Source organism: Octodon degus, unplaced genomic scaffold, assembly GCF_000260255.1.
Source record: "Octodon degus isolate 3935 unplaced genomic scaffold, OctDeg1.0 scaffold00192, whole genome shotgun sequence".
Lineage (NCBI taxonomy): Eukaryota > Metazoa > Chordata > Mammalia > Rodentia > Octodontidae > Octodon > Octodon degus.
In genome coordinates, this window is record NW_004524768.1 from 4,396,625 (window position 1) to 4,408,346 (window position 11,722).

An 11,722-nucleotide genomic window follows, 5' to 3' on the forward strand; every position below is an offset into this window, starting at 1 on the left:
CCCCCCCCCCCCCGGTACTGATGAACTGCCTAGGTCTTTGCTCTAAAGTGACTTCCCACATTCTCCTCTGGTCAGAACCAGGCAAGGGCTCTGCAAAGCAGGTTCAAGGTGATAGGGAGAAGCATCCCCATGCCAGCACCCCAATTCACTTAGTCATCCTCTGCAAATGCAGAGGATCTAGTAAAGACCTTGAGACACTACACACACAGTGCTCACCTCCCGTACACCGAAGGATGTGACTGCACAAAGCTGTGCATATCCTTCTGCCTAAGCTAAGTCATCTCTAGATCACAAACGGCACCCAATACATAGCCTACACAGCCCACCTTCATAGGTGCCACACAGTGATTAGTGTACAGCAAACCCCATTTTGCTTTTAGGGACACTTTCTGGAATTTTTTCCAAGTATTTTTGATCTGCAGTTACTTAAATTCAAAGGTATGGAAGGACCAGAAAATTCCAATTTGTAGAGATAGATAACTTTTCTGCAGGTTAAAAGCAGGACATAATGAAGGGACTGCCAGCACAGAAGCTACAATGGTATAAAAGACCCTAAAACTTCTTAATTACACATAAATGTAGCTTCTGACTTAGAATAAGCATCTACAGTTAAAATACAAATGACTCTCATCTCCCTCAATGACCTCTGTGTCTCCAAATATGTACCCACGCTAAGATCTTCTTGTAGAAATTCCAGACCAAGATGGCAGAGTGGTAAATAGCCATGAAACAGCCCCCTTGAGAGTTGCCAGCCAGACACTGGCATATAGCAACATGAAAAAGACAAGAAGGAGGGAAGTGGGTCCCTTGGGTCCAGAAAGGATGAAAAGCATGAATTAAACTCCATGGAGAGAGTGAAGAGAGAAACTTTAATAAAGAAGAAGGAGGTGGCCTATGGTGCCTTCTTCCTGAGACAGGACTTTGTGTGACAGGAACAGTTCAAACCTGTGCACACATGGAAGCTTCTGATGATCCCCGAGACCTCCATGGAGAGATGCAGCAGTGAAAGGGAGCAGCAGACATGAAGGACTGCACGAGCTGGCAGAGGTCACTGAGAACTCAGTCATCCTGTAAGAGCAAGCGTTTAGCCAGGAGCCATCTTAGATAGTGGCCGGCTGTGCTCAGAACTCAGATCAGCTGCTGACTCAATCTAGTGGCCACCCGTTGGGTCATTAAATCTTCTGGAAGATAGAACAGATAAAACTCTTGAAGACGTTGGTATAAGCAAAGACTTTATGAATAAAATCCTGATCACACAGGAACTATTAGAAAGAATCACCAATTTGCATCTCATTTTACTAAAAAGCTTTTGTACAGGAAGAGAAACCACCAACAGATTGAAAAAAGAACCCACAATGTTGGAAAAAATGCTTGCCAGCTGTTTCCTCAGAAAAAAAGATTACTATCAAGAACATAAAAAGAGCTAATAAAATCAAATACAATCAGACTTCCCAAATTCAAGCACCCCATCCAAAGACGGGCACACACACTTCTCAGATGAAGAAATACAAACAGCAAATAAATGTATATATGAAAAAATGTTCAGTACCACTGGTCATTCGAAAGATGCAAACTATAGCACAGAGATTCCCTCTTACCCTAGAAAGAATAGGCATTGCCAAATAATCACCCAACAAAAAATGTTAGCGATACTGTTTGGATAAAGGACTCTTCCATTGTTGGTGGGAGCATAGACTGGTGCCACCACTATAGAAATCAGTGTGACGATTCCTCAAAATCTAGGATTGCAGGTTCCATTTGACCCAGCTATTTCCCTTCTGGATATCTTCCCAAAACAATTGAAAACATTGTACCACAGATATAGATAGATAGATAGATAGATAGATAGATAGATAGATAGATAGATAGACAGACAGACAGATATAGATATAGATATAGATATAGATATAGATATAGATATAGATATAGATATAGATATATATCCATGTTTATATCCATGTTTATAGCAGCACAATTTGCAATAGCTGGACTTTGGAAACAACCTAAATGTCCATCAACCATAGAATGGATAAAAATATGTGGGGTTCTTTATATAATGGAGTACTACTCAGCCACAAAGAAGGATAAACTGGAGATTTTTATAGGTAAATAGATACAACTCAAGATCAGATTCATAAGAAAAATAAACCAGCTGTGGATGTAGCTTAGTAGCACAATGCCTGCCTGGCAAGTATTCAATTTCCCGAGTTCAATTTCCGGGACAAAAAAACAGTGAAATAAACCAAATGCACATGGGAAACATCATATTGTCTCACTAGTGTGAGAAGGTGAAAGCGAATAAGTTCTGAAATGTACAATAAATACTGCAAAATGGAAAGAAACTCCAAAAGAAAAGAGAAACTAGGATGGGGGAATGAAAGAAAAGCAAATATACTGATAGTTGAGATAGTTATATTACTAATTTCTCTTAGGTCACTGAAAATGTTTGTGCTAATATTGTTTGGATAGTTAAATGCCAATATTTTGTACTCTGAGTATCTAATTTACAGATAAAAATATGCAATGCATTAACCGTCCTTATCCTCCTATCATCCTGTTTTGACATTTTGGGTTTCTCTTTATTCTCTTTTAAAGAAAAAACTATCTTATTCTAAAGATCCCCTCAGTGCCGGTGGGAGCTTTCAGGTCAGCCACGTGCAGTGCCCTCTGTCCTTCCATAAACGTTCTTCTCCAAGCCAAAAGGGAATCTCCCTTTAAAATCTTTCCCTCTTAGCACTCATAGGTCTCCATGTTCATATATTCCTTTTGACCACTGTACACAACCCACAACTTAGAGAAAGCCATGTTTATTAAGCTCCCAGGCAATGACAAGTAGATGTTTCCAACAGTTCACCCTTACAAATGCTGCTACAATGAGCAGCACACATGTTCTTCGGCAGACCACAGACATGTGTGTGTTAAATGTTAACAGGCAAAGCCAAAGGGCTGTAAAATGGCAAGTTACACACCACAGAGCCACACTCCCCACACAGTTTATACAAGCTTTATTTCTCACTTCTGATGAGAAGGGATTAGAAGACATTAAGACAATTGTTTTCTAGTTTGGGTTGTCTTGACAATAAAAACAAACTTTCTTGTCATTTGGTAATCCTGTGTATTTCTTCTCCAGATTACGTACTTGGCTGACCATGTACCTCCTTTGTTTTCATTTTTTGCAGTGCTAGGGATTGAAATAAGGACTTGGAGGGGCCGGGGAGATGGCTCAGTAGGATAAGCGCTTGCCTGGCAAGTGCAAGGGTCTGAGTTCAATCCCTGGTTCCGCAAAAAAAAAAAAAAAAAAAGAGGACTTGGTACACGCTAGGTAAGCACCATACCACTATGCTACATCCTAGTCCATCTTTACTGTTCTACATGTTAATCTCTTCATCTGTTCTTTCTGCTGTAAATACTTTCTAACAGTCTGATTTTTCAAGTGAGATGTTAAAGCCTTTACATCTATCTAGGAGGGAAGAAAGAGCCTTTTGTTGTTGTCTGTTATTGTTAAAAAGGAATAGTATGTAACTAAAAACTACAGTGCTTTTCTACACCTTAATACCATGTCTGTTTTAATAAACCTCAGAGAGAGGGGGAGAGAAGGAGGGAAAGAGAGAGACAGAGACAGAGACTGAGACAGAGACAGAGACAGAGACAGAGACAGCACCAGCCAAGAGGTGTAGTTCAGCGATAGAATTCAACATGCACAAGGTTTGGGTTCCATGTCCAGCACTGCAAAATAATATTAATAGTAGTAATAATACTTATTATTGTTGTTATTGCTGTTGTTATTGTTGTTGTTAACACAGAGCTCTGAAAATGGTGAAGAACGGTCATTCCACAAGGTTACCCTCCTGCATATTCACCAGGATGAAAAGGGATAGGAGGACCTGGAGTCAAGGGCTCAGCAGAGACTGCCCAAGCTTAACTTTGGAAGCCCTCAAAAACAACCTAAAAGTTGTCAACCACAGAATGGATAAAAAAGATTTTTTTTAATACAATGGAAATCTCAAAAGGGTCAGAGCAACTCCACATCCTCAAAGACAGGGGCACTGGGCTCTGCCCAGAACCCAGCCCTTTAGGTGTAGAAGTGGGGGATTCTTCAATCTGGCTAAATGACAAGGTGTCCCTGGGCAGAAAGGAAGCAAAGACCTGGACAACCAATATGAACAAGACCTACTACTACAAGTGGATAGTACGAAGGGCTACTTGAAGATTCTGGGAAACTGAGGCCAGCTTCAGTACTGAAGAACTTGTGGCTGATGTTGCTTGTGAAAATACTGCTCTACACAGTACACTCTCCTCTCCACTTCTCCTGTTTACTTTCATATGGTAGGAGTCAACAGCATCCTCCAAAATCTACATCCTCTCAGAAGCTCAAATATGACTTCTTTTAGAAATAGTCTTTATAGCAATAATGAGTTAAGGAACTCACAAAGAAACCATCCTGGATTCCAGGTGACCCATAAGTCATGCAATCCAAGCTTGTTTTTATTTACTGTGATGCTTTCATGGCCTCACAGTTGGCCACAGGAGTACCACCCTTCAACACACCCAATCTCTGCTGACCACTTACTCACTTTCTGCCACAAAAACATGTTACATACTCATCCTGCACTTTTCCTCTCCCAGCTAATAACATATTTGTCGCCCCCTCTAGGTACTCAGCTCCCGGAAAGTGTGGCAGTATGCAGAAAACAAGGTCCAGGCCTCAAGACTGCTCCATACCTATGAAGTCCTGGAATCACCATTATGTTTATTATACACTGAGTTTATAATTTTAATTCATTCTATTTCTATGAGACCATGAGCTATACTGTTGCCTCCAATTGCAATCCAACTACTCCAGGCCTTCCCTTGCCTTCCCTCATTCCCCAGTTTTATTTCTCTTCTTTCACAGGGAAAACCCAGGTTTTAACAGTATGAAAACACTTTTCATTCACCCCATCTTACAATTTATATGCACTACTTTCAAAACAAGTACATCTGTACTACTGTGAAAGATGAGGGCAAGATTTGTTCTCAAGTGGTAGTAGGTTTGCCAGATAAACTGAGGATATACAGTACAGCCAACACACAAGTCTCTCATTTACTTAATCTAGGTTTCTTTCTCCTCCTACCTCAGTGTGGTCACATTATTAATTTAGAATACAATTATATTCATTAAATTGCTGGCATTCAGTTCTAATTTTCCAACCATTTTTTGATGATTTGGTTTTACTCTTGAAGATGTAGCAGGACATCAACATGTTCTAAAAGTTCAAACCAAACCCCCCCAAAAAAAACCCACAAAAAAGATGTAACAATAAACTAAGAATAGAAGGAAACTGAACATACTAACACCAAAAGTGAAAAGCTCATGACTAACATCCTCAATGATGAAAAAACTGCAAGCTTTTCTTCTCTTAGATCAGGAACAAAACAAGAATATGCAATTCAACACTTGCATTCAAAGTGGTAGTGGAAGTTCTAGACTGGACAATTAGGCAAGGAATTAATGAAAGGCACCGTGATTGGAAAAGACCAAGTAAATCAATCTATTTACAGGTAACATGAGGTTTTACTAATTTTTATTTTTATCAGTACATGCTTGTGGTACCTCCTCTTGATTATAGTCATTGTGGGGAGCTGGTGCTTGTGTGTAACGTATTTTTTTACATTCCTTAACCTCCCCATTATCACCTCCCTCCGTCTCGTAGCTAAAGTAATCTCACATGTAAAACAAGATCTAAAATAAATCTTTTTCGAAACAAATGTTTAAAAAAAATAAAAGAAAATAAAACAAGATCCACAAAAATACTAAATTAGCAAACTGGTAGGATGGAAAATCAACACACAAAAACTAACTGCAATTTTATAAATCAGTAAGAAACAATCCAAAAAGAAAATTAAGGAGAAAATTTTAGCTATAATAGTATCAAAATTAAGTTGGAAATTTCAGTTTACAATAGCATTCAACAACGAAATTCTTAGGAACTGATTTAATAAATACAAAAAAGTTGTATGCTAAAAACTACAAAACATTAATGAAGGAAATTAAATACTATCTAAACAAGTATAAAGATGGACTCAAAACAGTCAAGATGGTTATACTGTACCACTGAATGCAATCCACAGATCCAATGCAATCTCCATCAGAACCCTGCAGTGTCTTCCTAAATAAGGTGGACAAAGTGTTTGTTTCATTTCTTTTAATTTTATTTAATTTTAATTTAAATAACTGCATGCTCAAATCTACTACGTCCCACAGCACATCTACAATGGCTTGGCCAAAATGTCTCTCAAATTTAACCATGTATTATTTTAACTTTCCCTTCAGGTGGGTGTGGAAATCATTAGGCTGAGAGCTTTAGGAAAGGAAGAGACTCTCCCACACCTGGAAGCCAGCACCAGCAGCAGCAGCAGCAGCAGCAGCAGCCACTTTCTCCCAATAACATCTCAAAAGTGACAAGAGTACTTACTGAAGCTCATTCTAACACAAAGACACACCCACACCTCCCAGGGGAACCCAAGACCTTCTAAAAAGAAAAGCTACCTACACAATTGAATTAGGCTAATTTTTTCTATAATTATTTCCTTCCTATTGGTTTTTGAATTTTTTGTTTCTTTTGAAGTTAGAATTAGGAAAAGAAAGCACACCCAGAAATCCCATCAATGGTGCAAGCTACAGCAACACAATTCTCTATTTTTTTTTTTTTGCAATTCTCTACTTTTGAACAGCTTTCTGAAAATTGCCAACATTGTCTACCCACTCCTGACCATGCTGCTAATATAGTTTTAAACAGATTAAACCCCCATTCAGCCTTTATGACAACTACACGTGCCAACAGAGTGGTACCACCCTCATTTCCAATTTGGCGAGGTCTTCCAACAAAACCAAATAAAAACACACTAGAAAAAGGAGGTGGGTATAAACCCCAGACAGTTGTAGCCATAATTAGGGGGCTGCAGCTCCTCTGATTGCTTGGATTCTTACTCTAAAATTCAAGAACCATGAACTCTTAACTGGTTCCCCAAAGCAGAGAAACAATACAAAACCAAGAAGCTCAGAGCAATGTTTTCCAAACAAGCCCTTTTAGCCCAACTATCCTTTCACAAAATTGCTATTGACCATGTAATGGGGGGGCTCAACCAATAAAAATGCAAACCCAGCATCAGATGTCTCCTAGGCAAAGCAGAGCCCAGAGTTCCTTTACTTTGAAATTCTGCATATCTGCATGAAACTGTGGGTCCCCTTGGCAGTCACCAAAGAAGGAAACACCCTGAGGAAAACTTTCTTTACAAGAGTCTCTCCCAGTGCATAAATGTAAAGACAGACAGCCCTCAGGGGCCCCTGTGGGACTCAGCAGAATGAACCCCAGGGCAGCAGAAAGAGTGTTCATTACAGTTCAGGCTCTGGGTTCCCAGGAAATAAACAAGATAAACATCAGAAGGTTTTATGCCATTTTACAGGATGCTTATAAATGTTGGGCAGGGACAGAACTTGGTAGTCACTTTCTCGTCCCTGAAATGCAGCCTAGAATCGCAGTTAGTCCTCTCCCTTTGAGAAGACTCATGGGGTGCACAAACTTATGGCACTTCATCAGACTAGCTGAGTCCTGCCTTAGGGAGCCTAGACACTTCACAGCCAGCTCATTACAATGATAAGGATGCCTCTTCGCAGCCCGGCCTCCTAGGGAATGCATTTTAAAGAAGGGCCAGTTCTCCCTTTGAAATCCTCCCAAAGGGGATTAATCTTCCTACTACTCTTAGGAACAGCTTCCTCTTCTGCATCTCTATTTCACTGCCACCCAAAAGAGATTCCAAAGGAAGAGCCACATAGATTGAAGGTCTGCCAGGCTTTTTAAGAGTCCCTGAGGTTAAATATAGCCTAAAGGTTGAAGGGACTCACTGCAAATCACACCATACTAGAGAGATGCAAAAACACCAGTTATGACTGTGCTTTGCATACACAATAGGAATAATGTTTAACGAAAAATCCAAATGGCATTGCACACTGCCTCACCAAAACTACCTCAGAGAAAAGTGCATTTCAAACACATGTTGCTTTTTTCATACAGAAAATATTAAGCAGAATTCTTTTAAGTTTTCTAATCATAACTTGCTCTCCAATAAAAGATATCCCCAGGCTGCAGATAGACCTCAGAGGCAGAATGACAGCCCAGCATGCTCTCCCATCCCCAGCACAGCAAAAAAGCTAAAACCTAAGTGAATGTAAAGCACCTCTCAGTTACACTGAGTATGCCATTCACAGGCTGCCCAGATTCTCATGGTGACATTCTTCAAGTGGATGCCAGGGATCAACTCGATCTTACTGTTAAATACTGAAAAATTTCCAATGTGTAGTTCTTTGTTTGATAAAATGCCACAATAAGAAAAACATTTGGCCTTACTACATACACAAAATCTTTTGTTTCCACAATGGTTTACACAACATAGTCTCATTCATTTTCCTCTAGATGGATTAATATCATTATTTATAATGCCCATTATACTGGGGAACTGGGCCAGAAGTAGACAGTGCACCATCAAAATCTCAGGAGAGGGGAGATGGCTCAGTGGAATAAGTGCTTCTCTGGCAAGTGCAGGGGCCTGAGTTCAATCCCCGGTTCTGCAAAAAAAAAAAAAAAAAAAAAATCTCAGGAGATAGGACCCTAAACCCTATCACCCTCAACCTATGCTACCTAGGAGGGCAGCCTGGTCCCAAATCAGGTACTGGTGCCTGTAGCAGACAGACTTCCTGTAAAAATGTAGAGTGAGAACACAACAATCCTTTACAACAACCTCTGAGTGTTTTTATGTAGCAAATTATTTCACTTATAAAAAAAATTCAAGGTACAAAGAAACTTCTCTTTGCCACAGAAAAGATCCTGAACACTCTGTGGTCATATCATTTTTTTCATATTTTGTATGGAATTACCATATTTTAAGGAGTTTCCATTAAGAAGAATTACATTCTGCTCCTCCCTTTATAATGTATTACTTCACTAGGAAATTAGCTCCACTTGGGGTTCAAAGAAAATGACCGTGGATGGCTTTATCACACAGTTCTTACTTTGCACTGGGAATGGTGGTTTCCTCCATCCAAAATACAATGGACAGTCCTACAGCCTTCACTGGGGCCGTGGATGCACCCACCCCCCTCATCCCCCAGCTCAAAACCTCTCACCACAGTAACTGACCCAGATGCATCTGAAGCTGCCTTAGCCACAGGGTGTGTGAGGCTGAATTGCTGCTCAACAGTTTAACCACCAAGTGACAACCAGCACACCCTTCACACTCACAGGTAAAACAGGCAACATTTAAGAACCCGCCCTTCCAGTAAAAGGCTCTCAAGAGTGTAAAAGTTTTCCAAATGGAGAGGGCTAAAAGGAGGGTTGTTAGGGATGGACACTGACTTGGAATGTGACTTTTCTATCCTGCACTCTAAACTACTTATGCTTTAATGGGCAGGGAATTAAATACAAAGTCCTTTACCGATTCAAGTAATCAAGAACCCCTGATGCAATCAGCATCTGCCTAAACCCAAACACCAACCCCCACCTCAGAATAAAGTGCAGCTAGCCAGGGCGGCAAAACTGGATACCTAGAGTTCGCAATGCACAGCAGGACGCGGGAAGGGCTCACAGCCTTCCTCCCGCGCTTTACCCTAATTCACACCTGCTTGCAGGAATGAGAGGGGAGCCAGGAATACTGAAATCCATGTACATACAAGGACGTCTCACAGTTCTGGGACCTAACGTGAACTACAACAGTCTCTAATCCTGCGGAATCTAGAAGCCCCACCGACCCTCCTGCTCCACCGCAGGGTGCCCAAAATCCCTCCAGGAAAACACAAGCCTTTGATGCTTCGCACGTCTGCACCGCAAGGGCCAGAGGGGCCTCTTCCTGGCACCCAGGCAGGTACCCCCAGAACCCCCACGGAACCTCCTCTGCGACCTTCCAGGAATCTCACATCCCGAGTTCTCGAGGCCGAGTCCGCACAGCGCCTGGGGAGTCGCGAGTGTCCCGCCAGGGAAAGCCACGAAGGAGCCTGGCCCACTCCAGCCCCCTCCACTAGTCTTGAAATCCATAGGTGGCGCTGAGCACCCCACTGCACAGGGAATACAGATGTCTCCTCGAGAAGCACCGCTTAGGCAGTCTCCGGCCGTCAAGAAAGATTTAAGATCCTACCAAAGGGAAGCCAGGCGCTTCCATCAAGGGCTTCAGGATCTAGACCCCAGTGGCTCCTGCGCTCACTGCGGGGTCTTGTCCAACCCCTGTGTGCGCCAGGCATTACCCCAACCGGGTGAAGGGGCCTCAGGACCACAGGGAACCCGGATCCATACTTCCTCCTGGAAGGGTCAACTATAGGCGAAGCGACCAAGTCCAGGTCCCAAGACCCATAGGTACATCTGCGGACAACGGCTGGGCAGTGCAACACCAGCGCTCGCAGCTATACATTCGCTCTCAGACCCTCGCGTTCACCCCACCCCCGCCTCTGGAAACAGCCGGCCCCAGCGTGGCTTATTGGAACCAGCCCCTGGCGGCTGGGGGTGCGGGCTGAGGCAATGGACCCACCCTGGCGCCGGGCGGGTCCGCACCGCCTGCCCGGCGATCCGTGGCCTTGCAGGCGCCCCTCTCCCGGGAGTACCGGCGCCAGCGCGGCGGCCGGAGCACAGAGCCGAGGAAGAGGCGGCCGCGCGAGCCGCGAGCCTTCGCCTGTGCGCAGAGCTAGCGCCGGGTCCTACCTGAGGTCTGCGGCGCAGAGAGCAAGAGGGCAACGGCCGCCCAAACCGTCGGGGCGCACCGCGGTGGCAGCCCGGAGCCCCGGGCCATGCTGTGGGTCGTGGGAGCCAGATGGCCCTCCGTTGCGCACAGGCTTCGGACTTCGGGCGGGGGTGCGGTGCTGCGCCGCCAGCCCCTTCTCTGTGCTAGGGCTGCTCCTTCTCCCCGTGCTTCTCTTGCTGCCCCCCGGGGACCTCGTGGTCCTCCTCTCCGGCGGTAAGGCGCCGCCCGGCTCCGGCAGCGGTACCGGCAGGTTCGGGAGGCTCCGGGCGCGGACTCTGTGTCCCGCCGGCCGCCGGGACTAGCGCGGGGGGCGGACCGCGACTGGCGGGCGGGCTTACAAGATCAGGGTCCCCCTCCCCACCAGTCCCTTGGGCAAGCCGGCGCTGGCGCCCTCTGCTGGAAAACCGTGCTGGACGCTTGGCCCGGGCGGCTCCGAGTCGCCGGAGCTCTTCCTGCGTCCTGCCCCTACCTGGGCCTCACAAAGCTGAGACCCATGGGGTGTGCCTGGAGTCTCGTCTGACTTCTGCCGCGCGGTCCAACACACAGGAGGCCCCCAAAGGTTGTTGCTCACCTACAGAAGGTGGGACCCCTAGGGACCTATGTCCAAAGCACAAACAACACGTTACACTTGATCCAGCCGTTCTCCAGCGGGACACGTTAGAGAGGCGCCGGTCCAAAACCTTCGGTGAGTTGGGAGAGAGGTGAAGGCGCAGAGTTGCTCAGAAAGTGAACCTGGCCGAGTCCCCCGTTGGCGCCCTGCCCTAGGACAGTCGGATCTCTGTTGGGAGCGGAGCTGCCCGTAAGGAGCCTGCGGGAGTGCGATGCTATCTGAAACCCCTGGCTTTTTGTTTATTGTTGAAAGCAAATTGTGTCATTTTACCCATTAAAGGCAGAGCGCTATTTGTTGCCTGCAGTGCCCCGCACCATGCAGAAGTAATTTGCTTCTCTTGTAAAAGAC

The 11,722-nt window shown here is 44.4% G+C and overlaps 1 protein-coding gene across 3 annotated transcripts in view; it reads right to left on the reverse strand.

Moving 5' to 3' along the window:
* Positions 1-11,057, reverse strand: part of Ror2 (receptor tyrosine kinase like orphan receptor 2) — a 256,307-nt gene extending 245,250 nt beyond the window's left edge. For all 3 annotated transcript variants that reach the window (XR_002818732.1, XM_023704216.1, XM_023704217.1), the window contains exon 1: positions 10,725-11,057. Coding sequence is in view for 2 of the 3 variants with exons in the window: in XM_023704216.1 (XP_023559984.1) it covers positions 10,725-10,812 (88 nt within the window). In the remaining variant the exon portion in view is untranslated. The remainder of the gene's footprint in view (positions 1-10,724) is intronic.
* Positions 11,058-11,722: the final 665 nt, after the last annotated feature.